Genomic DNA, 26,543 nt, shown 5'->3' on the forward strand with positions numbered 1-26,543 from the left:
TTTGCTAAAAATCAGTATACTTTATATCATTTATGTTTAATTATTTATTATTAAAATAAATTACACTATTACATTAATCATATAATAAAAGTTAGATTTTTTTTTTCTATATGTTGTATTTTGAATTTTTCAAAACGAGTATACATTACTAAAACTGTTATAAGTCTCATATAAACTTTTGTGATCAAGGTTTAAATTTTTATTATATAATAACATACAATGATTATAAAATCATATGAATAACTAATTTTAATAATTTTATTTTAATAGGTGTTTATGTTAATATATATATATATATATATATATATATATATATATATATATATATATATATATATATATATATATATATATTTCATATCGTTTAAGTTAAACTATACATCATATGAATATACATACTTATATTTTGATATGTGTTGAACATATATAAAAAGTTAATATTTTAATTTTGACATCTTCATTGTTTCTTTTAAATGATTTTAAATTATTGAAACCACTAAACATTCCACAGTAAAAAATCTCATTAGTGTATAATTTTGTTACAAAAATATGCAAATAATCATAAAATCATATGAGTAGAAACCTCATTTAATAAATATCCATATTAAAGTATATTATATCTATGTTAAAATATCATTTAAATTTAATTATATATCATATACGATAGATATTGATTATTTTTATTTATTTACCTTAAAATGATTGCGAATAAACAAAAGCGGTCGTTTGATTTATATGTGCACGCCAATTTATTACATAATAGTAACTGATTTCTTAGTTATTTAATATAATTATTATTTTATTATTTCAAAATATGCAGAAAACCATAAAATAAGTAATAAATATTTATACTGCACAAGGCGCGGATCTTGATCTAAGTATGTATCTCTTTAATAATTTTAAATCTTAAACATTTTCTAAATCTCAGGCCAAAACCAAAATAATTAAATGAGAATAAACTCAAAAATCAATATTTATATCGAGCAATAACCAAAAAAAAAAAAAAAACGACACAAAATATGAAAAATATTGAAGATAGATAGGATTGTCACGTGAATGTAAACTTTTCATAACTATAATTAACTTTTAAGTTGCTAAATCATGATATAAAATCGAAATGACATAGTTTCATTGTAAAATTTTTAGTCCCAAAAATCCGAATAGACCGGAACCGGCTACAGTTTGGTTTCCCGAACCAATTCAAATTTGAACAATATAATGGTCATTTAATATAAATAAAATAAAAAGAAACAATTAGTTATATCTCTTATTTATCTGGGAAAATCTCCCATATTTTAGTCTTAAATTATTACTGATAAAATTTAGCAGAATCTATTTTTTAACTGTAGTTTGCGATGAGCATGCTCAACTGGCAAAAAAAAAAAAAAATTACCTATCCGAATTATCATTCTTCCTACTAAACTTAAATTTAATAGATTGGAGTCAGTTGATGACAAAAAAAAATGAAATCAGTTTGCAGACTAATAAAACAGATGAAGGTTGCAGCCGGGTTCTTTTAAGTCAGGAAAATCTTCCTATCACTTGGCTTTGCTGTTATTGACATCGTCGTCAACATCCATGGCGTTACTGTTAATGTCGATGCCAACGTCCGCACTCATGTTCTTGTTCTTGTTGTCTGAGTTACTATCACAATTCTCGAGGATGATATTGCAGTTGTTGATGGTGGCCGAGTCTACAAGTCCAATGTTCCATAGTTTTATCATAAATAATCTCCAGCACCTGCTCATGTTTATGGTTTATCACACAACCAAACACAAATGCTTGTTATTGTGTATAATTACGAGATGAATTTACCAGAAGAGTGGTGAGGAATGAAGCAACTCTTCCTTGTGAAACTTGGAAAAAGCTTCACATGCCCATGGTATATGACCATCCGCCACAACCCTGTAACCAAAAACTCATTAATTTTACAAAATGTTCCATCATTCAGACATGCTACTGGTGGATATTACCAGATCAATTATTCTTATAGTTGGCATAAATGTCGCATTAAACTTGTAAGAAAAGTAGTTTACCTTTGTTTTCTTACAAAAGAGTTCCAAAGATGCATGAATCTCTTTTCGTTCTTATTCACATCCACGAAATCATCAAGCATCTGCAGCTTTGTTTTAAGTATTTCATAATCCATTTACCACGTTACATCAATATACCATGTATTAATGAACGCAGAAAGAAATCATGGTAATACCTGGCGATCTTCCAGATCTGCAACGTCATCATCCACTTCATCTTCGCTATCTCGATCAGACATTACTTGCTCAAGTGACATTGGCTTTATCACACAAACCCATGTAGTTTTTTTTGGTTAGTGACAGTAAAACCGTGACAACAACATGGAGATAGCATTATTAAGTCTGTTAAAGAGCTTATTGAATCACCTGAACTCTGTGAGAATGATAGAACTGGCGTTTCTGAAGAAGTAGGTTGCTGGAAGAAAAAATTCTCGAGTCAATACGGAAGTAGAGTTCATAATAAGGAAGAACAATTTGGAACAAGATAACAAACCTTCTAGCCTCTGATCGCTCAGCAGATAACTTTCTTGACTTAGCAGCCGAGACCACAGCTTCGCTTGCTAACACAGCTTTGGCATTCGAGTCCAGCGAACATTGAGCTATGGCTGGTGAAGAATTGTTCATCCCAAATTGTGTTGCCACGGGATATCCTAAACTATGGTTTCCTGTAGAATGCCATTCATTTATGTACATAAGTCATGGTAAATATTTTGAAAAGAATCAGAGGACAAGTACATTAACAGAATAATCAAGACACCCACATGAGAAGAAGAGAGTTTACCATTACTCAGTAGGGAGGTTCCATTATCAGTGCCATTGGCTAAACTAGGTGAATCCATGGGTAAAAAGGTTACGTTTAGTCGCCTGGCGTTATTTTTACCACCTCTTTGTCTACGCTTACGAGGTTTCGAGCTGCAGAACATTATTGGTTGGGGTTAGTTAATAGAGATGTTCTGACAAGGAGTTGCTGCTATTATTAATGTATATATATTTAACTTATTAAGGTAGGCTTGTGAAAGTTACCAAAAAGAGATAAGCTCATATTTCTCTTGATGGTTGACTTCTTCCTGGTACAAAGAAGGAATGAATATCAACTACAATTTCTACCAGCTCCCAAGTTAACCAAGTTTAAAGTAACTGACCTCTGATTCGAATGCATCAAGTCTTACAGAGACATTAACTGTCTGGTAATCATCTTCTGAAAGCTACAATAGGAAAAGATGTTTGTTGTAACTAGAATTTCATAGCAAAACAAGAGAGTTGGAATAAAAAAAAACAACATACCATGAACTCAAATTCAAACAAGTCATGGAACGAATTCAAATGAAGTTGCAGCCCCTGCGCAGACAAAATAACAATGGACTGTAAGCTCAATCAATCAGATAACCATTTATAGAGAGCGAGAAGATAAAGGAAACACATACCTTGAAGCTAACACATGTCATATAGCAAAATGGACAAGAACAATTCTCCGTCACTGCGTGAAAAAATTCAGGAAATAAAAACAAAAGTAGAGAGAAATAGACATGAGAGAACATAATAAAACACACACACACACACACCTTCAGTTTTCTGCAATGTGTTATTACAATCCTTATAATTAAAAACTACAATCCCAGCAGATCCGGACCTAAAGAGAAGAAGCCATTCATGAGTTTCCATAATTAGACCCGAGAAAAGGAGGATTAAAGAATCATTACTTTGTTTTGCCCTTTGCACGAATATTGTAACTCAAGCATCTAGGAAGAAACGATGGCTGCACAAAGAAAGAAACAAAAGTTAAAGAGGATCACAGTCAAGCCATGAAGCAGTATCATCAGCAGAGCTAAAAGAAAATGATTTACGTTGAAAAGGGAGCGAATGCGAAGAATGTTGTAGAGACGAACAGGTTTACAGTAGATCAAGAGATTCTCATCAGGTGGTGAAACCACCTCCTCCTCTTGTGACGATTTCGCGCAACAATTATGCCTACACATTCTCTCTCCTCTACTCAATTAGCTGCTAGATCTCTTAATCTTCTGCAATTAGGATTATTAATTGAAATCAAAATTAAACAGATCCGGAGTTGAACCTAAAAAGAAGAAAGTGAAATCAAGAGCTGAATTAGCTAACATGGGAAGCTCTGGAACCTGATCGGAGAGGCTCGATGTGCCGGAGAAGAAGGAGAGAGGATGAGGCGTAGATGCAAGCCACTGAGTCATCGCCACGCCATCTTCTCTTTCTCCTTTTCTACTTTCTTTTCCTTTTTTTATTTATTTATTTTGCTAATTTTTGTTTCTTTTGTAAGCAATTATATAATTTACATTTAAAAAAAAAAACTGAAATCTAACGCTTTACAATAATAAAAGTTGAAAACATGATAAACAACAACATTTGAAAGTTGAAATCCAAAGGGCAGTTTCGTTTTGAGAGGTGTTACATTATTAATTGATTGTTATTATTCACCAAAACAACTCCCAGTTCACATAAATATATGTTCACAACTAGCCTATTTCTCTGATAAACAACACTTTTAGACAATCATAAAAGATGTTCTTAAATTCTCGTACGTAATTAGTTAACTTTAAACTGAACATCAGAATAACAAATATCATAAATTATGGTACATAATTAGTTAACTTAAATTGATTAATACTTTCAATTAGACAATCCATATAGAAGATATATATATATATATATATATATATACATATAGAAGATATATATATATATATAGAAAAATTAAATCTGAAATTTAAATGAGTGAATTCGAAACATACTGTATTAATAAGATGATAATAATGAAAGAGAAAAAGACTAAAATAGCACTAAACCAAGTTTATGTTCCCAAAGTAGCACTCAAAGCTTAAAGTCACAAAAATAGGTTTCATTAAAGAGGTAAATATACACTTATACCCCTTGGGTTAATTAATCCAAACATTAGGGTTTAGAGTTAAGTGATGGGTTTTTGGAATTAGGGTTTAAAATTTTATAAAAAAAAATACTAAAATAAAAAATAAAAATTTTAAAAACAGTTTCAAAAAGTATTTTTAAATATAAAAAGAAAATTTGAAAAAAAAAATTAAAAAAAAAAAATTTTGAAAAAAAAAATTATAAAAATTTCGAATCTGAAAACATATAATCTGAAACTATAAAAAAAAATTCTTTTTTTCATTTTTTTATTTTTATTTTATTTATTTTTATTTATTTTTGTTTGTTTATTTAATTTTAAACCAAGGGTATTATGGATATTTTACCCTTTAATGAATGTTATTTTTGTGACTTTCTCCTTCTAGTGCTATTTTTGAGACATAAACTTCAAAAGGTGCTATTATTGACAATTGCCCATATTGAAAACGATAAAACATTCAAAAGAATGTATATGAAGAAAAACTAAACTCTAATCTAAACCCTAAATTAGAATAAGGAAGTACAAACATATTTAAACGATAAACCAATAGCAAAAATTTAGTGAATCCAAACTGATTAAAGTACAATAGGAGGGGTCCACAAAAATGATAGGACTAAATTAGCTAACACTGAGAAGCTGTTGGGCTTTAATAAGATTTGCTGGGCTTTAGCTTTTTATCACCTGTAAATAAAAGAAAAGTTAGTAAAAGACTGAACTATCTCTGCTCAGCCGCCACTGCAAAAAAAAATGCCACCTATTATTATCTTCTCATTCATTACATTTCTCTCACCAACTTAAGTTCCTGTCCTAAATACCATTTGGTCTTTTTTTTCTTTTACTCCTCTAGATCTGTACTGTCCGTTGATTCATCATGGCTTCACATAATTACTAGTTCTGTTCTGTCTGTGTGATAATTTTGGTAAGGAAAGAAAAAACGAGGGCTGTAATCAATTCGATTGATTTGAAGATATGGCAACTTTGAACCCTTTTGATCTGTTGGGTGACGACGCAGAGGATCCGAGCCAGATCGCCGTCTCCATCTCTGCTGATAAGCCCAAGAAACCTGCACCTGTTTCCGCTAAGTCATCTGCTCCGTCGAGGCAGCTTCCTCAACCTGGTGAGATTCGCTTCACACGATTAGCAAGTTATTAAACTTTCGTCTCTATTTGATTCCATCCGTGGTATCTGATTGTTGTTTTTTAAATGATGTTGATTAGTGAGGGAGGCTAGGAGTGATGCTCCACGCGGCGGTGGACGTGGTGGTGGTGGAGACCGAGGATCTAGCCGTGGTCGTGGTGGTTACAACCGTGATTTTAGAGGCGGTGATGGTAACAGTGGAGGATACAATAAGCCCTCTGAGGAAGGAGGGGTTTCAAAGCCTTTCTTTGAGAAACGTAGTGTATATGGCGGTGCTCCTCGTGGTGGTGGTCGACGTGGTGAAGCTGGTGAAGGTGAACGTCCTCGAAGGACATTCGAGCGTCGTAGTGGAACTGGCCGAGGGTCTGTCCTAACCTCAGTCAGTTTTTGTTGTTGTTGTTGATACATTAGTCTCTTTTAAGGTTAAGCTTTATGTTTTTTGGTGAAGGGGTGACTTCAAAAGGGAAGGAGCTGGTCGTGGAAATTGGGGAACACCAGGAGAAGAAGTTCTTGTTGTGTAAGCATTTCTGATGTTTTATTATGATAGTAGTGCTTGTGAATTTGGAATAAAAAAAAGAAGCTATTTGTCTCTTATAGGGAGACTGAAGAAGTTGCTGGTGCTGAGATTGAGAAGCCTGCTGGTGATGAGGTTGTTGCTGATGCTAAGAAGGAGAACGCTGCTGAAGTCGAGGAGCAGAAAGAGCCTGAAGATAAGGTAAGCAGAGGAATTAAGAGAGATGTTAAGTTGCTATAATAGGACATGGAACTGAACTTACACTTGTCGCTTTTTTTTTTTTTTTTTTTTTAAATTCTCATTATTATGGCTTGTGCTTCTGTAGGAGATGACTCTGGATGAGTATGAGAAAATACTCGAGGAAAAGAAAAAGTCTCTTCAGTCTCAGACCACCTCTGAGAGGAAAGTTGATACTAAAGTGTTTGAATCAATGCAACAACTCTCAAACAAGAAGAAGTCTAACGATGAAATCTTCATCAAGCTGGTAAGACATATTACCTCCCTGTCTTGTCGACTAGAAACACTCTGTACCGGTTCTGAGCCTTGCTTTTGATATATCTCCCAGGGTTCTGATAAGGACAAACGCAAAGATGACAAAGAAGAGAAGGCTAAGAAGGTTTACATCATTTGTGCCGGATCAAACCGTTTGTAGAAGCCTAATAAGTTTACCTATGGATGTGTTCTATGTTTTGCAGGCTGTGAGCATTAATGAGTTTCTGAAACCAGCTGAGGGTGAGAACTACTACCGAGGAGGAGGCCGTGGTGGTGGTCGTGGAAGGGGACGTGGTGGTCGTGACCGTGGAGTTGTTTCTGGTGGTGGATTTGATGGTTACCGTAGTGAAGCTGCGCCTGCCATCGGAGATACTGCTCAGTTCCCATCTCTTGGGGGAAAGTAAGATCCAACCTTGGACACTCCTGCTGTCTCCTTCAGTTTTCCTCATCATGACTGAAGTGTTTCATGCTGAGTGTTTGCTGGTCTGTTGTTGTCAGGTGTAAATTGTTAGTTGTTGTCAGTTTTTAGAGTTTCTGAAAACTTATGCCTGACCGGTCTTTTTTTTTTAACGTTTGGAACAATAATACCCTTTTCTATTTTGGTTTTACCACTTAGTCTTTATAGTTGTTTGTGAAAAGACAGACAGTTCTAATGTTATATGCTTTGGGTCTTCTTTGGGTTCACTCTATTTGCTCTTACATATGTTACAAGATCTATAATACTTTGATCTCTTGGAATGCCATGATCTCTGGTTACGGGAATTTGGAAATGGCATCAGGTTTCTTCCAAACGGCTCTGGTTAGAGGCGTCCGTGGGTCGGTGATTATCACAAGGTACATGAAAGGAAATAAGGTTAAATTAGCTGAAGTCTTCAAAGACAAATCTGGTAACTTGGAATGCATCAGTTATGTCTGAAATTTTCTCGGCCAGAAGATGGACTGAAACTATACAGAGCAATGCTAGAGGAAGGCATTTGGTTCTTACTCCTCTGGACTGGGCAGTGTACTGCTCGGATGCTGCGAGTTATCAGCAGTACAGATAGTGCAAATCTACATCGTGTAACAATATAAAACTTTGTCAGATCAGTATATACTGCAAGTGCAAATGTTGAGGAGAACTTGGTGACGCTTTCAAACACTTCAAGAAAATGAAAAAGAGAGATACTGAGAGTTGGCCTTGTGGTGACGGAAGTGCTAGTAGCCTTCCGCTGCTCGGGTTCTATCCGCGCTGGAAAGGACTATTTAACAAATGCAAAAGTTCCTGATAAAGAGTTGAAAACACTTTTCTTTCTTTAAAAGAAAAAAAGAAGAAGAAGAAGATAGATAGTGTGGCCTATGATATGGATCTTTGTTACGGTTTTACTGGACTGTAACCATGCTGGACTAGTGTTCAAAAACCTGATAAATTAATCTAATAGTGATTGCCATATAGTAATCAATTGTATCACGATCAGAGAAAGAGAGACGAGAGATCATAGTGAAAGACACCACATGGTTTCACCATTTCATAGATGGGTGTTGCTCTTGTGTCGGTTACTTGTTATTATTAAAAAAAAAAAAGGAGAAGAGCGTTGACTCTCTACTGGACAAATCTGACGTGACGAGACGAGAGTATTTAAATGCGTTCATGTGCGTTAAAAAGTTTCGACACTTTTGACTTGACAAGTTGCGTTTAAGGAGAGGAAGATGCGTAGATCCGCGAGTGGCTCAAGAGTTTCAGATCAATTTTCCCAGGCGAAGCCGTCACACTCACGGTCTATGAGTCGATCTCAGAGTGTTAGACTTGTTGAAGATGCCGAGCTGCATTTGCCAAGGTACGACCCGAGCTCTCAATCGGGTAAGAGAGAGGAGAAGTCACGGTCGAGATCTGCTGAATACGTCGTCCATTTCATCCCTCTTCTTCTTCTCCTCTGTGTTATAATCCTCTGGCTCTTCTCTCGTTCAGGTAAACCATTCGTGCTTGGTTTAATTGGTTCGATGTGATTGATTCTTTTCTGTCTAAACCAGTCATGTATCTCGGTTTTTGTCAGCGGCTGTCTTTTAAGGAGTCGAGGTTGAAGAAGCTAAAGGCTGTTACTTGTTTCCTTTGGGAAAGAACCAACTTTTTACTGCCAGGACTGGCGCCACGCAAATGTTTTTTTCCTTTCTTTTTTTGAATTTTGTTTTTTCTTTTCGACAAACCAGCCTTCATTTATATAACATTATTTTGTTATAAATGTGAAATTTCACTATGTAATACTATTTCTACGTCAATACTCAAATATTGTAAGACATACAAACTCATTTTCAGCGAATCACTAATCTAAAGTTTGTATGTCTTACAATTTTTTATTAATTGAGCATTTCATAAAATTGTTATATGGATTCGTGTTTTAATTAAATTAAATTAAATCAAAGAGAATAAAGTTTTTTATTATCTTATGATTCCCTATGCTATAAGACACACTTTCTGTAGAACACCTCCACTAAAAGGTTTTTAACCAAAGTATCTCAGAAAAATATCTATAGAAAAAATGACTGAGATACAGGTTCTGCATAAAGAATTTCCAAAATCTTTTTAGAAACCCACAAAACAAATGTTACTTTCTTTTAAATACTTTAAATTTAACTAGTTAATAAAATAAAATTTAAAATAATAGTACTTTGTTATTTAGATACTCATATTGAGTATACTCAAATAATAGTACTTTATTAGAGATGGGTAAACAAGCCGAACTTGAAAACCCGAACAGAATTCGATCCTATAAAAAATGAATCCGAACTGATTCGAACCCGACATAAATATCAAATATATCTTGTTTTATGGTATTTCGGATTATGGGTGTTATCCAAACCGAACCCGAATACCCGATAAAACCCGAAACATTCAAAATCCCAAAAAAAAACTTGTACCAAACATGATTTCAATTCATAATATGTATCTAAGTACACTCAAATATTATTGAACATCTAAAATAATTATATATTACATGAAAGTTGATGGCTGAAGGTGATGGTTAAAGTTTGAAGATTTTTTAGACTTTGTTTTTATCATAACTTGGTTTTCGTTTTATGCTAACCCAACCCGAATCTGAACCGGTTCGAACCAAAATTTTGTATAATCCGAATGAAACTAATTTTGATATATCCAAAAAATTGAGATTCTATTGGATAAAACCGAAATCTGATTGGGACCCAGTTATAGGTTGTGCCATTGGGGTTGTTCTTTAATAAAGAAAAATATTATGATTTTTTTTTTGTCAACCGAAAACTATTATGATTAATATAATACGTTTGGGGTAAAAGAAAAAAATAAATAAATAATATTTCAATTTGGTGACAAAAAAGGAAATAAATTGGGATCTAAATCAAATCCAGCAAAGAGTTACTACTTACATATAAAGTGGTTAAACTTGAAATCTATCCTTCCAAGAAATCTTCCAGGTTTGTCTGGAATCTTAGATTAGATCGTAATCAAGTCAACCGTATTGATAAACCTGTGATTTAATCTGACAAGAAAGCACCAATTCCTACTCATATTAGATTTCAGAGTTCAAACAAATATCGACTCAGTTTTGAAGACAATCATGGCTGAAGTAAAGCGACCTGGTTTCTTCTTCTTCTCACACCAGGGCCTAAACCCATCTCTGAAGTCATCTTTTGCTTCAGTGAAGTCCTCGTGGATGCGAGTAACATTAACTTCCATTGTTGTCTACGGTCTCCTCTTCCTCTACTCACCAGTTCCCATGTTTATTTCTATCAGCTCTCTTCGGTTACACACCTACACTGCGTCACCTCATCAGAGTTCTCTGTCTCGGCATTGAGATCGTATACATAATGGCTATAACAGGGCTTGGCCTTGTCGTCTCTGTAGTAGAAGAAAGATACGGTTAAAGAAGGAGCGGCTCTGATGAAAGGGAGGAGGATAACAGGATTGGCTTGAGAGATGTCAATCAAAGTCCCACATTGGATAATTAGACAAGGAGTGTCTAATATATAAAGAGATGTCCAACTCTAATAGTATGAGGCCTTTTGGGAAGGAAACCAAAAGTAAATCCATGCGGGCTAGCCTCCTAGGCCCAAAGTGGACAATATCGTACTAATAAGATAAGATAGAGTTGGACACGGGATTTCGCAATCCCAACAATTGGTATCAGAGCGGTTGACGAGAAATCTGCAAGAAGACCAAAATACCCTTCGAGTAGGAATGGGACCCTTCAAGGTGGAAAGGGAGGTTCGGCAGAAATTAGTCAGAAGATCCTGGAATTGTGGGAAGAACATTCTCAAAGCAACTCAAAGTAACCTTGCGACTAAGGGTGTCGAATGTCGAAGATGCGACAAGGCACCGAGATGATTCGCTAGAGGAAAAAGGGCACAAGGTGTGTGGTCCTTAGCTTGAGGGGGAGAATGAGAGATGTCAATCAAAGTCCCACATTGGATAATTAGACAAGGAGTGTCTAATATATAAAGAGATGTCCAACTCTAATAGTATGAGGCCTTTTGGGAAGGAAACCAAAAGTAAATCCATGCGGGCCAGCCTCTAAGGCCCAAAGTGGACAATATCGTACTAATAAGATAAGATAGAGTTGGACACGGGATTTCACAATCCCAACATGGCTTTGGCGGGTGTGTTGGTGTTTCTGTCGAGTTTCATTGGTCATGGGATGGAGAAGCTGGCGAAGGAGACTGGTTTGATAACAAGGAGAAAGTGGAAGGTTCAACGATGCTCCTTTGCCATGAAAGTTGCTAGAAGAAACTGATGACGACGGTATCTTCCTACTTCTAAAAGAACCCTGTGCAGAAGCTTCTCCCTCCCCTAATGAAAGATCCAGACCTGGAGCCGTCAATTATGCGTTTTCTTCTGTTCTTTGGCTACAGAGTAAGTGGGAAGATTCTTCAGATGTTCTTACTGTCATCTGCATTAAAAATGAAAAGATCGAAAAAGGAATAAAGGGGTAGCTTTGTAATTTACTGATCAGTTTAAACTTAAGCTTACCCGCATTCGCCTCTTGCTTCTCTCAGTCGCTTCATCACATCTCCATTGTTTTCACTTTCAGCTCCACCTGGTGATGGAGAGAGATTCAAGACTCTTACACCACATCCTTTTATCCTCTCCAGAGACAAGGGACAAGTTTGCGTGTACCGTTCAAGCCAGGCCCAAATCTCACGCAAGAACAGGCATAGTTATGGAGGAAAAACTCAAACTCCACATGGTTGTAGCCTAGTTTAGATGGAGGACTATAGACTTCTCCTAGCGGGAACCCGAAGTGGAACATAACCAGATGATCCATCTTACATGAGTCCACGTCAAGGTAGAAATAATGCACGCCGCTTTTGCCTCCGACGTACCAGCGCACCCCGATGTTTACAGAACGATCCTTGGGGTCAGTTGGGGGTTCAAGAATGATGCAAGCCTTGAATCCCCAAATCTTTTGAGAAAGAGAGCTCTGAGGTAAAGAGATAACTAGGTTACTTCCACCAGCTCGATGCATGAAATATGTTGGCACTTCTCTACCGGGTGAGATGGCATAGTCGAAATCTGATTGCAGAATGAGTTCCCGCGCATTTTCATCCATATTGAAGCAGTTATAGAATTCAAGACGACTCATTGGATTGACGAAGGGGTGAGATAAAACCCGGAGAGATTCACAATTCTTTGCACAAGCTTACTACCTGGGATTATGAGTTCAACGAGATATTCTGCGCAGAAATCAGAAGGCATATATCTCATAGGACAGTCACTCCAAACAAGTTCAGTGAGCCTAGAAATAATGCCAATGAAGAAACAGTCTTCGTCTTCTACTATGGAAGTTCCACCTAGTAAGAGCCTTGAAATGTTACTTGAAATCCGAGGGAAACTTCTCAACCTTGCGCATCCAGTGAGATTAAGATAGTGGAGAGATGCCAAGTTGACATCTGACGGAAGAAACTCGAGTCTTATACATCCACTCATGCGCAACACCTTGATTTCATTTAGATTACGAATTCATGAGGATGGAAGAAAAACCAAGCTTTTGCAATCGTTGAGTTCCAATCTCTGGAGTTTGGTGGCCTCTGAAAGATCTGGAATTTCTTTCAGGTTTTCGCATCCTGACAAATCCATATACACTAGATCTTTAAGCAGCTGGAAACAGAAATGAAAGATGCATTAGTTGATGTTGAATGTGAAGAAAAAAAGGGAAATATATGAATGAAGTAGTTTTAGTAATCTCAACCCAAGCCAATCCTAGGTAGAGTCTTTCGTAAATCTTCCCATTTATATTCGCTTAGCCTAAGCCTAACCACCCCATCAAACTTTATTGGGAATTTGTGACACTAGCCAATCAGGAGATGCAATAGCAACATGAAAAAAGACCAATAGTTCCTCCTCCTATGCACAAAAACATTAGTAATGAAGATTAAGAGACCGTTACCTGTTTGCTCAAAAACAAAAACAAAAACAAAAACAAAAAAGAGACCGTTACCTGAATTCCTTCCCACAACACCTTTGCCAATTTCGTCGGTCCCATCGTAATCTCTCGCTTCTCTCCCCTTGTAACCTAAGATATTTTAAAAATCTATCAAATAAGAAAAGTTTAGGTTAATGTAACTAATAAAAAGCCATATTTCATATTATCTTCTTCACTGCAAGTAAATTCAGGAATCAGACAAATGCTAATCAACTCATTCTCAAGCAGAACATACTTAAAACTTCACTTCGATTGATTAAATATTCACTCTTCATATCAAGGGACCAAAAAAGCTAACGCAAAAGCAGGTATAAGACTAACCTAGACTCAAATCACCGATCTCATCAAGTGTTATTTAAATTATTTTGTTATTTAAATTAATTTTGTCATATGAGAAAATTGCTTGATATAAAAATAGATTTATTAATTTAAAATTTATATTATTGTATTTAAGATAATTATTAATCAGCATTCTATGAACTTTCCCTTTTTTATAAATCATATTATGTATAATGTATAATTTGTTTTTAAATTTAATAATTGTTTCCTATAATAAATGTTTATATATATGTTATTTGAAAAGAATATAAAGAAATAAGGTTTAATAATGACGATTAGATATAATATTTTGAAGTAATTGTGAGTACCATTATAATTAACCGTCATAAAAATTAAAATGATATGGAGAAGTACGAAAAACCAGAAAATAAATTAATCCATAATTGAAAAACCGTATGCCCAAACCTAGATATTCTGATTAGTGATTACAATAAGATATCAAACTTAATTCAAGTGTTGTCCTATCCTTACTTCACCTAATTTTATAGACTTATAATGAGTTAGGATTTAAGAGAATACATTTGATCAAGCATTCAAGTGTAATAACGGTCGCAATTCATGAATCGACTAAATGTACAAGCTTCGTCGATTAAAATTCAAATCACTTTTATGCAAATATGAGATGATCGAGAGTATATATGGAACATGTGCGTTGTTGTGATGGTCTAATGTAAGAAGATGGTTAAATAGTAAATGAGGGCCACAGAGTACTGGTGTGAGACAAAGAAAATAGTATGGGGACAACCATAAATGGCGGTTTGTGAGTGCGAACATAATATTTGGCCGTGGAGTTTATTAAGATGCGTTACCTAATACAACACGTATGGTCCCTTTTTGTTGTTTGTTTTGTAACCTAGCATTATGGTATTTTATCCTTTTCTACTAGATTTTTGTAATGGCCAGATCCAGATGGCTGATTCATTAATTTTGGAAGACTCAAATGACTTGTGTTTTTTTTTTTTTAACTCAAATGACTCGTTTAGTGACTTTCTAATTAGTTAGTGCTGTTCTTGTGTTTTTCTTTCATTCGTATGCGGTATGACGTTAAATATTATTTCTGATATATCATTCACCCTTAAATTATACTAAATCAAACATATTTCACTTTAGAAATTTTTTAACTGATTAAAACGATAAATGCATTTTAATGATATTATATATAGACAAATCGTTTTGTAAAGCTCTCTACATGCTCCACTCCACCATTTTCGTATTATGATATTATAGGATATATATATATATAATTATATATATATTGACTTGACTTGGTTATAATATAGTCTAACCCAAAATATATATATATGAACATCGTTCTACTATATTAATGGCTAACAAACATCATTAATGTCCTTGCTAATAATTTTGATGGTCCCTTAAAACCAACCCGTGAATCGGATTGAATCAAAAATATAAAGAATCAAAATAAAAGACACCATAACAATAATAACCCCGTTTCCATGTCTATTGATTATTCTACCTGTACTTACAAAGAGATATGTGGAGGAAAATAAATCAGCATCTCATGCCTATCCATCGACTGATACGTTTCACACTATATATCCAACGGTCAAAATTTTTAAAACAAATAAACTCTAATATATATATATATATATATCCCCAATAGCACAAAGAACCTTCACTTTTCTCTCCCATTCTTTTACAACTCACATTGCACATCCTTTTTCTCTATATATTACTTAACATAAACCACTATTCACAACACAAATACACACATAACCATGGCCTCTTCACAAGCTTTCCTTTTGCTCACATTGTCTATGGTTTTAGTTCATTTCTCTTTAGCTCAATCTCCCATGATGGCTCCTTCTGGCTCCATGTCCATGCCGCCAATGCCTAGCGGCGGCTCTCCAATGCCAATGATGACTCCACCACCTATGCCAATGATGACTCCACCACCTATGCCAATGATGGCTCCACCACCTATGGCTATGGCTCCACCACCTATGCCTATGACTCCACCACCAATGCCCATGGCTCCGATGCCAATGGCTCCATCTTCAAGTCCAATGAGCCCACCAACTACTATGGCCCCAAGTCCAGAAACAGTCCCTGATATGGCTTCGCCACCGATGATGCCGGGAATGGATTCTTCTCCTTCTCCGGGACCCATGCCACCGGCAATGGCCTCTCCAGATTCCGGAGCATTCAATGTAAGAAACGACGTCGTAGCAATTTCGTTCCTTGTTGCAGCTCATTTGCTCCTAGTTTGAGATTATTATTAAATTGGCCAGCGTCGTGTTTGTGTAATTTACTTTCATTTTTTCTCGAGCCATTAGTTTTCATGTTTTATCATATATTTGGGTTTGTGTTTGATATGGTACGATTCAGACATTTGTTTGCTTAATAAGTTTATCGTTGACTCTATTTGATGCATGTGATGTAAATTCATTTTTATCCAAATTTTCACAGACGAACTATCAATAACCAGTATTATCAATATATATCTCGTTGTTAGTTGGATGATATCAAATTATCAATGCATATGGTGGTTCACAAGAAAAGGAAAAAAAAGAGATAAATGTGTATATATTTAACAAGCTTGAGGTAACTATTTGTAGCAAATAAAATAAAATACGTTAGTGAGAAATGTTATCTTTCTAGAACGAATACGAATAAAGCAAAAAGCTAAAATTGCAAGCTGTGTGTCATAAGAATCGCATATGTAAAGAAAAAGAGGTCGCCATCTTGGATTTTTCTATAGAATAAATTATTTTTAATTCTGTGTAGGTTACATTTATTTTAAAAAATAAAAAATAAAAAAAACATTTATTTTTTTTATTTTTTTGAGCAAGGTTACATTTATTTTATTTCATGGAATAATACATGTACAAGATTTGAATTTGTAAGAAAATTAAGAAAATTCAAAAAAAGAATGGGAAGAATATGAAAGAGGTAGTGAATAACAATTGTAGGGAATAGGGATAAAGCAGGACTCGAGAGGACAGCTAAAAAGAAAGAGACGTTCACATGACTGTCTTTTTCATTTGCCCCCACCATTTTCCAATGTGTATTATTAGAAATCATAACGCAGTTTAATTGTCTTTAAGTCATGTTAGTTATTTATCTAAAGCCATGTGGTGCATAGGTGCTATGTTTAAATCATTTTTTGAATGAATGTTAACTTTATTCATCAAAAAGCCATGTGGTACATAGGTGCTATGGTTTTTACTGTTATAAGCTATACAAAAGGATACCGTCTGCTACCAAACCAACATAAAAGAATGTTTCCAAATCTATTATTATCGGATTGCGTCAATAATCTGAGATGATTTCAAACATTCTTGTCAATCATTTTTGCCAAGGTTTGATGAGGCGTAGGCGTAGGACCACAAGCCTCAGATTTTTTGGGTTAGTAAAAATATAAATGTAGATACATCATCAACCTACGGCGTGTTGTTTGTTAGCTATGGACTGTCAAATGTGTACAACATATTTGTAGGATTTGAGATTGGTGTTGTTTACAAGCCCTGCAAGTGAGAACACGGATGTGGCTGGGATGTTCTTGGGGAAGTCCAGCCATGAAGAAGAGATGCATACCGTGGTTTGCAAGCAAATAGCTTGTACATTCTATCAGCTACATTATGTTGCAGTACATGTTCTCTTTGTCGATGAAGTTTCTGTGATGGTAACACACATCAGTACATGTTTTTTCCAGCCCCAAATTCTCTCTCAACTCATTAATACTACTAACAATAATTGACCAGTCTGTAAAAATTAGCAAGTGTTTTTATACAACAGTAAAAACAAACAAACTCGCTTCTGTTACTTCTCAAAGATCAACCCAAATTACAAGACACTCTCGTGTGAGAACTAAACCGGAGACTTATAGACATGTGATGCCATTCTATTTGTACAACAACAGCTCTTAGGTACATGAATGCAATGGAAGTTTGGTCCCTTTGGGACAGTTAAAGGTCTTTTCTCCCCTGAAGCAGCAGCACAAACAGAAGGTTTTTTGACGACGACTGCAGCTTCCTTAGATTCTCCATTGATCATCGAGGTTACAACTCTTTTGATCCCACTTGCTTCTTTGTACCTGAGGCAACCCTGAGGAAATGCATAAAATTATCAGATCACATGCTGATATTAAGGTAACAGTTGTTTATATGTGGAAAACAAGCGTGGTTCTCTCAAGTGAGACACTGCAACTACTTTGTTTTCTGATTAAAAAAAAAAACAGTTTTCTACCTCTTGCAGTTCACCATATCTTCAGAGGCATCGTGTCTAACAAGTGTTTTTGTGGATGTTCCTCTTAAATATTTTGACCTGGAAGTTGTGTTCTTCTCAAGCTGCAGTTGAAATTAGTATGTCACATAAAGAAAGAAAAAAGCCCCACGATGACCATACATGGATATGAGAGAACTTACTGGAGCTGGCTCTTGTTTTGGACCCAAGATTTCACCATGGAAGCCAAGAATGTTGGTAGTTTCTTCTTCTTTCCTTAAAAAACATGAAATTATTCTTCCCTCAGAAGAAAAGAACAAACAAGAGTTGCATACTACTAGTGCACATCATACATCAGTTCTTAGTCTGAAAGGGCTTTGGATTCGTGAGCTTAGGCTTAGTATACTTGACGCGGGAAGTAGCCGAAACTGTCTTGCCATTAAAACAATTATCCGTATTGTCATTGCCTGGTTTAGTAACAAGTACATGAGCAACACATGATAGATAGATACATAGGAGAAACACAAAGTATACACAAAGAAACTGAGATACCCTTTGAGTGGTTTTGCAAGTTTCTTTATTGCCAAAGACATTGTTCTTCAACAGGGGGTAGGTTGCTGCTTGGTCGACATTCCTGTGAAATTCAGACAAAACAAAGTATATCTGGTGAGGTGGTAGGAAAAAAAAAGAATAACTGAAGCAAATAAACAATATTTTCCACACCTGTTATTCTTAAAGGCTGAAGAATTTTCTTTGTCATTGCTTCCTTCGTCTGCTTTGATGTATCCTTTATTACAGCAGGATCTTCTCCGGCCTGGAGTTGATCGTCTATATTTCTCTTCAGTTTAACCAGCTTCTTTGGGGAATGAAACACCAAAAGCCTTTGCAACAACTCCTAAACCCTGCTGGACTCTTCTTATGCCTCAGTTAATTCCTTGTGATGACTTTGGAGTTGCATTCTTGTTTGTGGGAACTGCTTTCACTTCTCTTGGCCTCAACTTACCACCATAAGCTTTGTGAGGAAGTGATGAGATCATAGCCAATCTAGAAACTCGTGATCTTGAAGGTTACCGTGTTGGGGAATTTGGGAGGATCCTCACTGTAATAACAAAAGCATGTAGAACATGTAACGTTAAACACACACTACAGTGACAAAAAGATAAAACACAAGTCTCATAGTTTGACTTTCATGTAACCTCAAGTCCTTTCTGTAAAAAGCTTTACGAAGAAGACGAACACTAGGACTCCTAGCTGCCATGACCTAGGTAATGTTCATCAAACTCAAAAGTCTTAATCTTGAGAGATGACCCGAAGACCGAATCACTGTGCTTCTGATCACATCCTAATTACACATTATCACCAGTCGGGATTAAATCAAGGGAGATTAATCCATATGCCCTCTACCCTCCAAAAAAATCCCCATTTATCCCTTTATTATAATATAATTTCTTTTTCATTTTTTTTTAAATAGAAAACGTGGCTAAAGACAGATTGCCCTAAACTAATTTAGTTATTTACAAGATCCAACCAGAAAGATCCGACCCATACAATACAAACCCTAAAACCCGACCCATCTAAACCAAAACGATGTCGTTTTGTATCACTCAACATTCTCTTCTCCAAAATTTTCAATCATCGGGTCTGTCTCTCCTCATGCGACACTCTCTATTGCAAAATCGGAGATTGAAACCCTAGAGTATCTATTTTCGTTCTTCCTTGTTTGTTTTCTATCTAAATCGAAAATCCATCTTCCTTCTTCCTTGTTGGTTCGTGTCTCAACTATCTCTTTGTCTCTCTTGTCTGAAACCCTAAAGTCGAGACCGCTTCGTTTCTTCATCCTCCTTTGTCGAAATCGAGGCTCCATCTTTGTTCCTTGTGGTAAGTGATTAGTTTCCCTTTATTTGGTTGTTATTTGGTCGAATTTGTATGTAGATTTGAAAACAAATTTGGGGAAAACTTTGAATGTGTCTTATGTTTAGATATTGGTTTTGAAATTGGATAAGAACTTGGTAAATCTATTGTTTAGGTATATATTACATAGAATCTATTGTTTCCGATTTGAGTTATAAATTGTATTTAACTTTTGTTAATAAAATTGTATTGGGGAAACTTAGTTGATGTTGTGTTGTTGTTTTGCGGTTTGAATTTAGAGTGATTGAGTGTTGTAATGTCTTGTACAGGAAAATTATGAAGAAAAATCAAAAGGTAGTCCCCAATGAAAGTCGTCGTCAGTCTCTTAGAGTCAGGAAACCGGACTCGGCTGCAAAAAAACCAGAACCGAGAGTTCAGAAGAGCAAGAAAAGCAGTAAGAAGAGTAAGAAGAGTAGGCCAGTGAGAGAGCCAGCGAGAGCACCGAGTGTAGAATCGCTCTCAGTCTCAGATGAGTCCGAAAGAGAGGGGTCCGATAGTGAGGGGTCTGAAAGAGAGGTATATATTTTGTATTCATTGTTATTGTTTGTGAGAAATGCTGAGTAGTAATTAGCAGTAATACAAGTACTTTTTGTATTACTAGCATTACTAACATGTATAAATTTATTTTGATTGCAGGAAATGCAACCGAATCAACCCCTTGAGTTCTACTTCAAAAGCAGCGAGTTCCCCCATAGTTCGAAGATACAAACTAAGTGCTTCGTGACCAGGACAGTAAAGCTCATCAGGGATAAGCCTGAGGCTGCGTGGTTCACAAGCCATCCTCAGTTTCGACATTTCTTCCACATGCCAGACGAAGATAACCTGAAGCTTCAGGGGATGTGGATGTTACTACTGCGCACCATTTGTACTCCAGAAGATGATGTTGCATGGTTTGCGGTTAATGGTGTACCCATCCGCTATTCTATGAGGGAGCATGCCCTCATCTCTGGGTTAGACTGCGGTGATTATCCACCAAACTATGAGAAGTTGGGAGGTTATAAGTTTGTGGATTATTACTTCCATGACAGAAAGAAGATCACCATCACTGATGTGAAGCAGAAGATGTTGTCTATGCCGCCGTGTCCAGATAGATTGAAGATGACAGTCTTGTTTTTTCTTGGTCGGGTTATCAGAGGAAAGCCGAAGGATGCTGGAAATTTAGACGACTTCATATTAAGGATGATGGACGATTTAGATGCTTGCAGATCATTTCCCTGGGGTCGTCTAACGTTTGAGGATGCAATAAAGGAGATTAAGCACGTGATGAACCATCTGAAGGGTGAAGTGAAAGAGGCATGCGCCTTTCCTGGTTTCATCATCCCTTTAGAGGTAAAGCATATAGTTTAGAAAAATTTTAATTGTTTTATAATTCAAATTTGACACTGTGACAATGGATTTTCTAGGTTCTGGCTTTTGAGTGTATTCCGGATCTGGGGAAGACGTTTAGAATCTATTCAGAGGACGCCAGTGAAGAATGTCCAAGGATGTGTAAGAGCCGGTTTACAAAGTCCAGTCTTAGGGGTTATCCTTTGGAAGACATATATGCTGCTGTTGGAGAAACAAAGGTACATGTATAAATGTATAGTAGAAGCTAGTAGAACAAAAAACTCATTTGAGCTAACATTTGTTTTATTTTCAGGTTATCAACAGTGTCTTAGTTCCAACTATTGGTGAGCAAATTATGCTGGCTCGTATCATTGATGAGGAGCGAGAGTATGACCGTCAGGGCAGCCCAAGTGATACTTGGAACTACTGGTTAAATGTGAAGCAGAAGAATATTTGGTGGGAAGAGCTATATGAGTTGGATCAAGCTGCACGAGGAGTGTTGCCAAAAAAGAAAGACAAAGAGAAGGTGACGTTTGCAGAAGGATCATCCTCTAATTCTGGATTAGATTCGAGGTTGCAAGGTCTGGAAGAGAGGATTTTGGAGTTCATGGGAGAAAGATTTGCTGGACTTCACGTCACGGTGGAGACAATGTTAGAGGCTCAAAGCTCAAGGATGAGTGTTCTTGAAAAGAACCAGCGGCTTTTGAGAAGAAGGGCTAAGAAAATAGAAGACAGGCTAACTTCTATTGAGAGTAAAGTGGAGCCGAGTCATGGTGAAGACATGGATTTTCGACAGTGGGACAATGATACATATGAAGAGAAGGACAAAGCTTGTTCTGAGAAGGAGAAAGCTAATGCTGAGCACGAGGCTGGAAAAGAAAAGGATAACATCGAGAATACTGAGGAAGAGGGTGAGAAAGAGGCTGATGACAATGCTCAGCAAGAGGGTGAGAAAGAGAAGGAAAATAGTGAGGCTGATGAGGAAGAAGACAGTGAGAGTGAAAGTGAAGAGTTGAAGCAAATGAAGGAGAGAAGTAGAAGACAAGCTGCTAAATTGTGGAAGGAAATTGCGAATGAGGAAAAGATTGGAGGGAAACATGATGAAGAAGAAAGTGAAGAGAAAGAAGCTGAAACCAGTGAGGAAAAGGATGAGAACAATGATGAGAAAGATGAAGAAAAAGTGGTGGAATCTGAGGCTGAAGGAGAAGATGATCAAGTAGAGGTTGGAGGGAAAGAGGATCAAGAAGAAGAAGTTGAAGGAAAGGAGTCTGAAACCAGGGAGAAAGAAAAGGAGAAAAATGAGACTGAGGAGGTGGAATCTGAAGCACGGGAGACAGAGATAGAAAAAGGAACTCCGACACCACCACGTGGGAATCAGACAGAGAGAACTCCCAAAGATGATGACAATGAGCCTCGGGTTGAGCCTCGGGTTGAGACGAACAGAACCGGTGAAACTCCAACACCACCACATGGGAGTCAGTCAGAGGGAACTCCCAAAGTTGATGACACTGAGCCTCGGGTTGAGACAAACAGAACCGGCATATCTATCAGTTTCATCATCCTCTTCTGAAAGTTGCACTTCTTCATTGATGAACTCCACATGTAGAACACTTCTACACTTCTCATGATTTACTTGCAGTAGATAACCAAAAACGTCTTCATCATTCCAGATGTATGATGGCTTGTACGAATACAATACCATTGGAAAGTAACTAATCTTCACTTGCACCTTAGATTCATCTACCCTTATCTTTCTGCAAATACGCTCAACCAAAGCATAGTAAGTGATATCTTCCATTGATTTCCTCAACACAATCGTGTGGATTTCATCTTCTCCTTCACCACCTCCTGAGATCCATTTTATTTCAGCCCCATCTTTCATATAATATCCCCCATAATCAAAACAAATGATTGTGCAATTCGGATTTTGCATTTTCCTGAAATAAAATAGAATATCATTAGAATTCTCATTATTAAGATGTTTAGAATTAATTATCACACCGTACAATCTTCTCTTACTAATACTAATTTAATTCAGTACTATACATAGTAATACTAGAAATTACAGTAAGAAATATCAATATAGTAATCCTAGTATTTCCAGTAAACCTTTTTTCTTTAGTAAAACTAGTTATACCAGTAATACCCAGAACTTATCCTTGAACTAACTAATTCGCTTTTAGGACCCTATTGTTAGTATTTTACATCAACCATGATGTATAATTCATCTTAAATGAAATTACACACAGAAAATCATCGAAACACACATAAAAATACCCAAAATCTATAAACACAGTTTTCAAAATCTTTTTAAATCTCTCATAATTTTCACTGGATCTTCTTTTTTTTTACACTAGCCGAGATATACACTTTTTTTAATAACATTTCAGCAAAAAAATTCATCCAAAACGGACGTTAAAAATACCCGATAGCCCTAAACACAGTTTTTGAAATCGTTTTTAATCTCTCAAATTTTCATCAAATCTTACTTTTTTAACGTTACCTATCATATACACGATTTTTAAATGTAATATCACAAAAAAAAATCATCGAAAACGAACCTGAATTGCCTATTTTTTGAGCTTCAAAAAACGCTAATGGAGGATGAGAGGAAGAAGCTTGTACGATGAAGAAGGAGACATGTGGGTCAGGAGAAATCTGATTGGTTAAGGTTGTTTTGTGGGCCATATAGGTTGTTGAATTATGGTTGGTTTATTTAATTGGAGAATAAATGAAAGGCTAGTTTGGGGAGTGCAAGGATAAAAGGGTAGGAAGAATAGAGAAGGGGCAGTAAGAATTCATTTAAGGGGGTATGGGGCATATGGAGTTAATCTCCTAAATGAAGAAAACTGTTCACTCAAAAACCCTAATTTAAACACATAAAGTAATGAATTAAGTCATATTTGTCTACTAGGTATATACCTATGCTTTGAGTTTGGAAATTATAAAATGAATTAATGGGCTTTATTGGGTCTAAAGGGGCTTTACATTTTTAACAGGAGGAGGAGGGAGGACCGTCCGATTGAAAATACTTAAGAGGACGAAGACAAATCGTGACCGTCCGATTGAACATATATCCGTTACGGTTTAAAGATCCAACAATACACATACCAAAGGGATTTTTAAGGTTTTCTCCCCAAATGTCTTGGACGACGACGACTCATACAACAGTGAGTATTCTTTTTGCCGATCGTTAATTTGTTTATTTTCCGTTCTTAATCATGAAATTGACGCAATCGATTGAGTTTTCTTCCTCTTATTTGCGATTTTATTCAAAGGTTTCTCTAATCCTCGTCACATCTCTAGATCCTAAATTCGTTTTTTTTTTTGTGATGCGATGGATTAAGTTTCCTCGTCTTCTTTGTGATTCGAAAATCCTTGTCTCAATCTCTCTCTAGATCATGTATCTGTGTTTAATTTTGTTTTTAGGGTTTCTTTCCCGACTCCACATGAAACCAACCACCGTCGTCGAGGCACGTCTTTGTCTACAACAAATCTTTGCGGGCTACTTGATGTAAAGCGAACAAAGTAGATCAACAATGGTATATATATACTCGAATCTACTTTGTTTTTATTTTTGAGTTAGCTATTTTCAACTTTTTAAAGTAATAAAGTCTCTTGCTTTCCTCTTTTTCTTGACAGGGTTCCATTACATCCACAACTCCGAACAGAGTCACTGAAGCTCTACTATCGCCTGATATTAGGTAGAGACGACTCTTGTGCTCTACCGATTCTTACATTTGGTTTTAGTTTAATCCCCAAAAAGATCATATAGGCTGACACTAATCTAATAGTGTTGTGCTAGATTCTTATTTGGGGACATTGTCCCGTCGGTTGGTAGTGCATGCGATGTTTGGGGATGAAACTTTAAGTACCCACGGCTTATTAAGAAAATGACCAGCGGCTTAAAAAAAATAAGGCAAAGACTCTTGTGACCAAGTCTTTAAGCAAAAGGTTACAGATATGTTCATGTTGGATGGATAAAACGAACAACAATGAACAACAACATGTCTTTAGACAAAAGGCCATGAGATTGTTGGAATGGAAAAAAGCGATAAAAAAAGGGCTTAAAAAGAGGTCTTTGATGAGACAATGATTGTGATACCCACGGCTTAGAAAAATTCATAAGACAATGTCTGAATTGGTCTTATTTGTCCCGTCGGTTGGTAGTGCATGCGTTTGGGGATGGATAGTACCCACGGCTTATTACGAAAGCGACCAACAACTTGAAAATAAAGACTGTAAATTTGTTGGATGGACTAAACGACCAACGGTTTACAATAAAGTCTCTGTAAACAAAGATTATGACTGTGTTGGATGGATAGTACGATCAACAATAGCCGTGTTCGTTTGTTAACCGCAAGACGCTCCCGCTGCGGCAAGAAAAAGCACGGTGATGATGATCAAAATAATAGAAACTTAAGTTAAAGTAACCGCCAACTATTTTCGGAGACACAAAAAACGAGACGCCGGTGCCGCTAAAATTTTCAGCGTCCCTTCTACTGCTCCTGCGTCATCGGTGTTGCGTGTTGTTAATCGCCGCTGCGGTCATGGGTGTTGTGTGTTGACGTGATTCCCGTTTAATTTTTGGTTGCTGCCGCTGCGTCTTGCGGCTAAGAAACGAACACGGCTAATGAACAAAAATGTCTTTAGACAAAGGTTACAGATATATGTTGGATGGATAAAACGATCAACAATAAACAAAATGTCTTTAGACAAGAAGAAAAAAGTGGTCTTTGAGGCAATGATTGTGTGATACCCACGGCTTAGATAAATTCATGTGAACCTGTTGAATGGCTAAAGCGATCAACAGTTTACAAAACGTCTTCAGACAAAGACTGAAATACCCACACCTTATGAAGAGTTCTTGGACAATATTGCTACCCACGGCTTAATAAAAGTTGCGTGTTGGAAGGGAACAAACTACCCACGGCTTTGAAAGGTCTTAGACAAAGATTTTGTAGTTTGGTTTTCTGAGTTTTTCTGCTGTAAAGACAACCAGCGGTTAAACAAGTCTTTAGACATCAGAGCCAGAGACTACTTATTTACATTACCACAAGGCTTGAAAATCGTTACAAGGAAAAGACCAACGAGTGGAAAGAGTTTAAGACAAAGACTATCAAAACATGCTCCTTACTTCACAACAAGCCTTGGCAAAGAATTTAGACAAAGACTACGCCTGGCTTGTTGGACAAGGAAAACGATCAACGGTTTAGACAAGTCTTTAAGACAACGACTATGAACCAAGTCGATTAAGACAAAGACTATCAAAATATGCTCCTTACTTC

General features: G+C 36.3%; 4 protein-coding genes and 1 pseudogene across 12 annotated transcripts; 2 read left to right on the forward strand and 3 right to left on the reverse strand.

Moving 5' to 3' along the window:
- Positions 1-1,247: 1,247 nt before the first annotated feature.
- On the reverse strand, positions 1,248-8,988 carry LOC103833983 (polycomb group protein VERNALIZATION 2). 4 transcript variants are annotated; one of them, XM_033277412.1, is made up of 15 exons: positions 8,960-8,988; positions 3,878-4,042; positions 3,734-3,789; positions 3,596-3,663; positions 3,458-3,510; positions 3,318-3,371; positions 3,176-3,238; positions 3,057-3,100; positions 2,815-2,945; positions 2,527-2,698; positions 2,400-2,448; positions 2,210-2,293; positions 2,037-2,122; positions 1,816-1,905; positions 1,248-1,740 (listed from the first exon to the last, which is right to left on the reverse strand). In XM_033277412.1, exons 2-15 carry the CDS (start codon positions 4,007-4,009, stop codon positions 1,539-1,541), a joined length of 1,284 nt encoding a protein of 427 aa, XP_033133303.1. In that variant the 5' UTR covers positions 4,010-4,042; positions 8,960-8,988; the 3' UTR covers positions 1,248-1,538. The 4 variants fall into 4 exon arrangements, with proteins under 4 accessions (XP_033133303.1, XP_009108278.1, XP_033133304.1 ...); XM_009110030.3 differs by lacking the exon at positions 8,960-8,988 and adding an exon at positions 4,146-4,683 and having other exon boundaries at positions 3,878-4,051; XM_033277413.1 differs by lacking the exon at positions 8,960-8,988 and adding an exon at positions 4,163-4,309 and having other exon boundaries at positions 2,037-2,116; positions 3,878-4,051.
- On the forward strand, positions 5,651-7,750 carry LOC103833982 (RGG repeats nuclear RNA binding protein A). 2 transcript variants are annotated; one of them, XM_009110028.3, is made up of 7 exons: positions 5,651-6,040; positions 6,141-6,423; positions 6,509-6,577; positions 6,658-6,775; positions 6,900-7,058; positions 7,140-7,190; positions 7,270-7,750. In XM_009110028.3, exons 1-7 carry the CDS (start codon positions 5,893-5,895, stop codon positions 7,468-7,470), a joined length of 1,029 nt encoding a protein of 342 aa, XP_009108276.1. In that variant the 5' UTR covers positions 5,651-5,892; the 3' UTR covers positions 7,471-7,750. The 2 variants fall into 2 exon arrangements, with proteins under 2 accessions (XP_009108276.1, XP_009108277.1); XM_009110029.3 differs by lacking the exon at positions 5,651-6,040 and having other exon boundaries at positions 6,159-6,322; positions 6,364-6,423.
- A 6,488-nt stretch (positions 8,989-15,476) lies between the features above and the next one.
- On the reverse strand, positions 15,477-16,272 carry LOC108869435 (shematrin-like protein 2). The gene has a single exon (XM_018653877.2). The coding sequence runs from the start codon at positions 15,962-15,964 to the stop codon at positions 15,638-15,640; it is 327 nt and encodes a 108-aa protein (XP_018509393.2). The 5' UTR covers positions 15,965-16,272; the 3' UTR covers positions 15,477-15,637.
- LOC117127508 lies at positions 16,049-19,276 on the reverse strand (annotated as a pseudogene). The gene is made up of 6 exons (XR_004450547.1): positions 19,215-19,276; positions 18,945-19,117; positions 18,742-18,863; positions 18,222-18,652; positions 18,043-18,143; positions 16,049-17,901 (listed from the first exon to the last, which is right to left on the reverse strand). The product of XR_004450547.1 is annotated as an uncharacterized LOC117127508 (transcript).
- Positions 19,277-20,145: 869 nt separating this feature from the next.
- Positions 20,146-26,000, forward strand: LOC103862707 (uncharacterized protein At3g43530-like). 4 transcript variants are annotated; one of them, XR_004450290.1, is made up of 7 exons: positions 20,146-20,445; positions 20,566-21,258; positions 21,333-21,494; positions 21,569-24,425; positions 24,685-24,797; positions 24,898-24,959; positions 25,061-26,000. XR_004450290.1 is itself a non-coding variant. In XM_009140382.2 (4 exons), the coding sequence occupies exons 1-4, from the start codon at positions 20,206-20,208 to the stop codon at positions 22,823-22,825; spliced, it is 2,352 nt and encodes a 783-aa protein (XP_009138630.2). In that variant the 5' UTR covers positions 20,146-20,205; the 3' UTR covers positions 22,826-25,012. The 4 variants fall into 4 exon arrangements, 1 of the variants encoding a protein (XP_009138630.2); XR_004450291.1 differs by lacking the exon at positions 24,685-24,797; XR_004450289.1 differs by lacking the exons at positions 24,685-24,797; positions 25,061-26,000 and having other exon boundaries at positions 24,898-25,012.
- Positions 26,001-26,543: the final 543 nt, after the last annotated feature.

This window comes from Brassica rapa, chromosome A08 (assembly GCF_000309985.2).
Source record: "Brassica rapa cultivar Chiifu-401-42 chromosome A08, CAAS_Brap_v3.01, whole genome shotgun sequence".
In the NCBI taxonomy this organism is placed as follows: Eukaryota; Viridiplantae; Streptophyta; class Magnoliopsida; order Brassicales; family Brassicaceae; genus Brassica; species Brassica rapa.

Excerpts from the sequence above, each read along its gene's own strand:
- LOC103833983 (XM_033277412.1), bottom strand. The coding sequence starts at position 4,009 with ATGTGTAGGCATAATTGTTGCGCGAAATCGTCACAAGAGGAGGAGGTG. Across the intron at positions 3,372-3,457 it reads TGACATGTGTTAGCTTCAAG|GGGCTGCAACTTCATTTGAA; the intron begins GTATGTGTTTCC and ends TTGTCTGCGCAG. Across the intron at positions 2,946-3,056 it reads TATGAGCTTATCTCTTTTTG|CTCGAAACCTCGTAAGCGTA; the intron begins GTAACTTTCACA and ends AATGTTCTGCAG.
- LOC103833982 (XM_009110028.3), top strand. The coding sequence starts at position 5,893 with ATGGCAACTTTGAACCCTTTTGATCTGTTGGGTGACGACGCAGAGGAT. Across the intron at positions 6,776-6,899 it reads AGAAAGAGCCTGAAGATAAG|GAGATGACTCTGGATGAGTA; the intron begins GTAAGCAGAGGA and ends GTGCTTCTGTAG. Across the intron at positions 7,191-7,269 it reads AAGAAGAGAAGGCTAAGAAG|GCTGTGAGCATTAATGAGTT; the intron begins GTTTACATCATT and ends TATGTTTTGCAG.
- LOC108869435 (XM_018653877.2), bottom strand. The coding sequence starts at position 15,964 with ATGGGTCCCGGAGAAGGAGAAGAATCCATTCCCGGCATCATCGGTGGC.
- LOC103862707 (XM_009140382.2), top strand. The coding sequence starts at position 20,206 with ATGAAGAAAAATCAAAAGGTAGTCCCCAATGAAAGTCGTCGTCAGTCT. Across the intron at positions 20,446-20,565 it reads GTGAGGGGTCTGAAAGAGAG|GAAATGCAACCGAATCAACC; the intron begins GTATATATTTTG and ends TTTTGATTGCAG. Across the intron at positions 21,259-21,332 it reads GTTTCATCATCCCTTTAGAG|GTTCTGGCTTTTGAGTGTAT; the intron begins GTAAAGCATATA and ends TGGATTTTCTAG.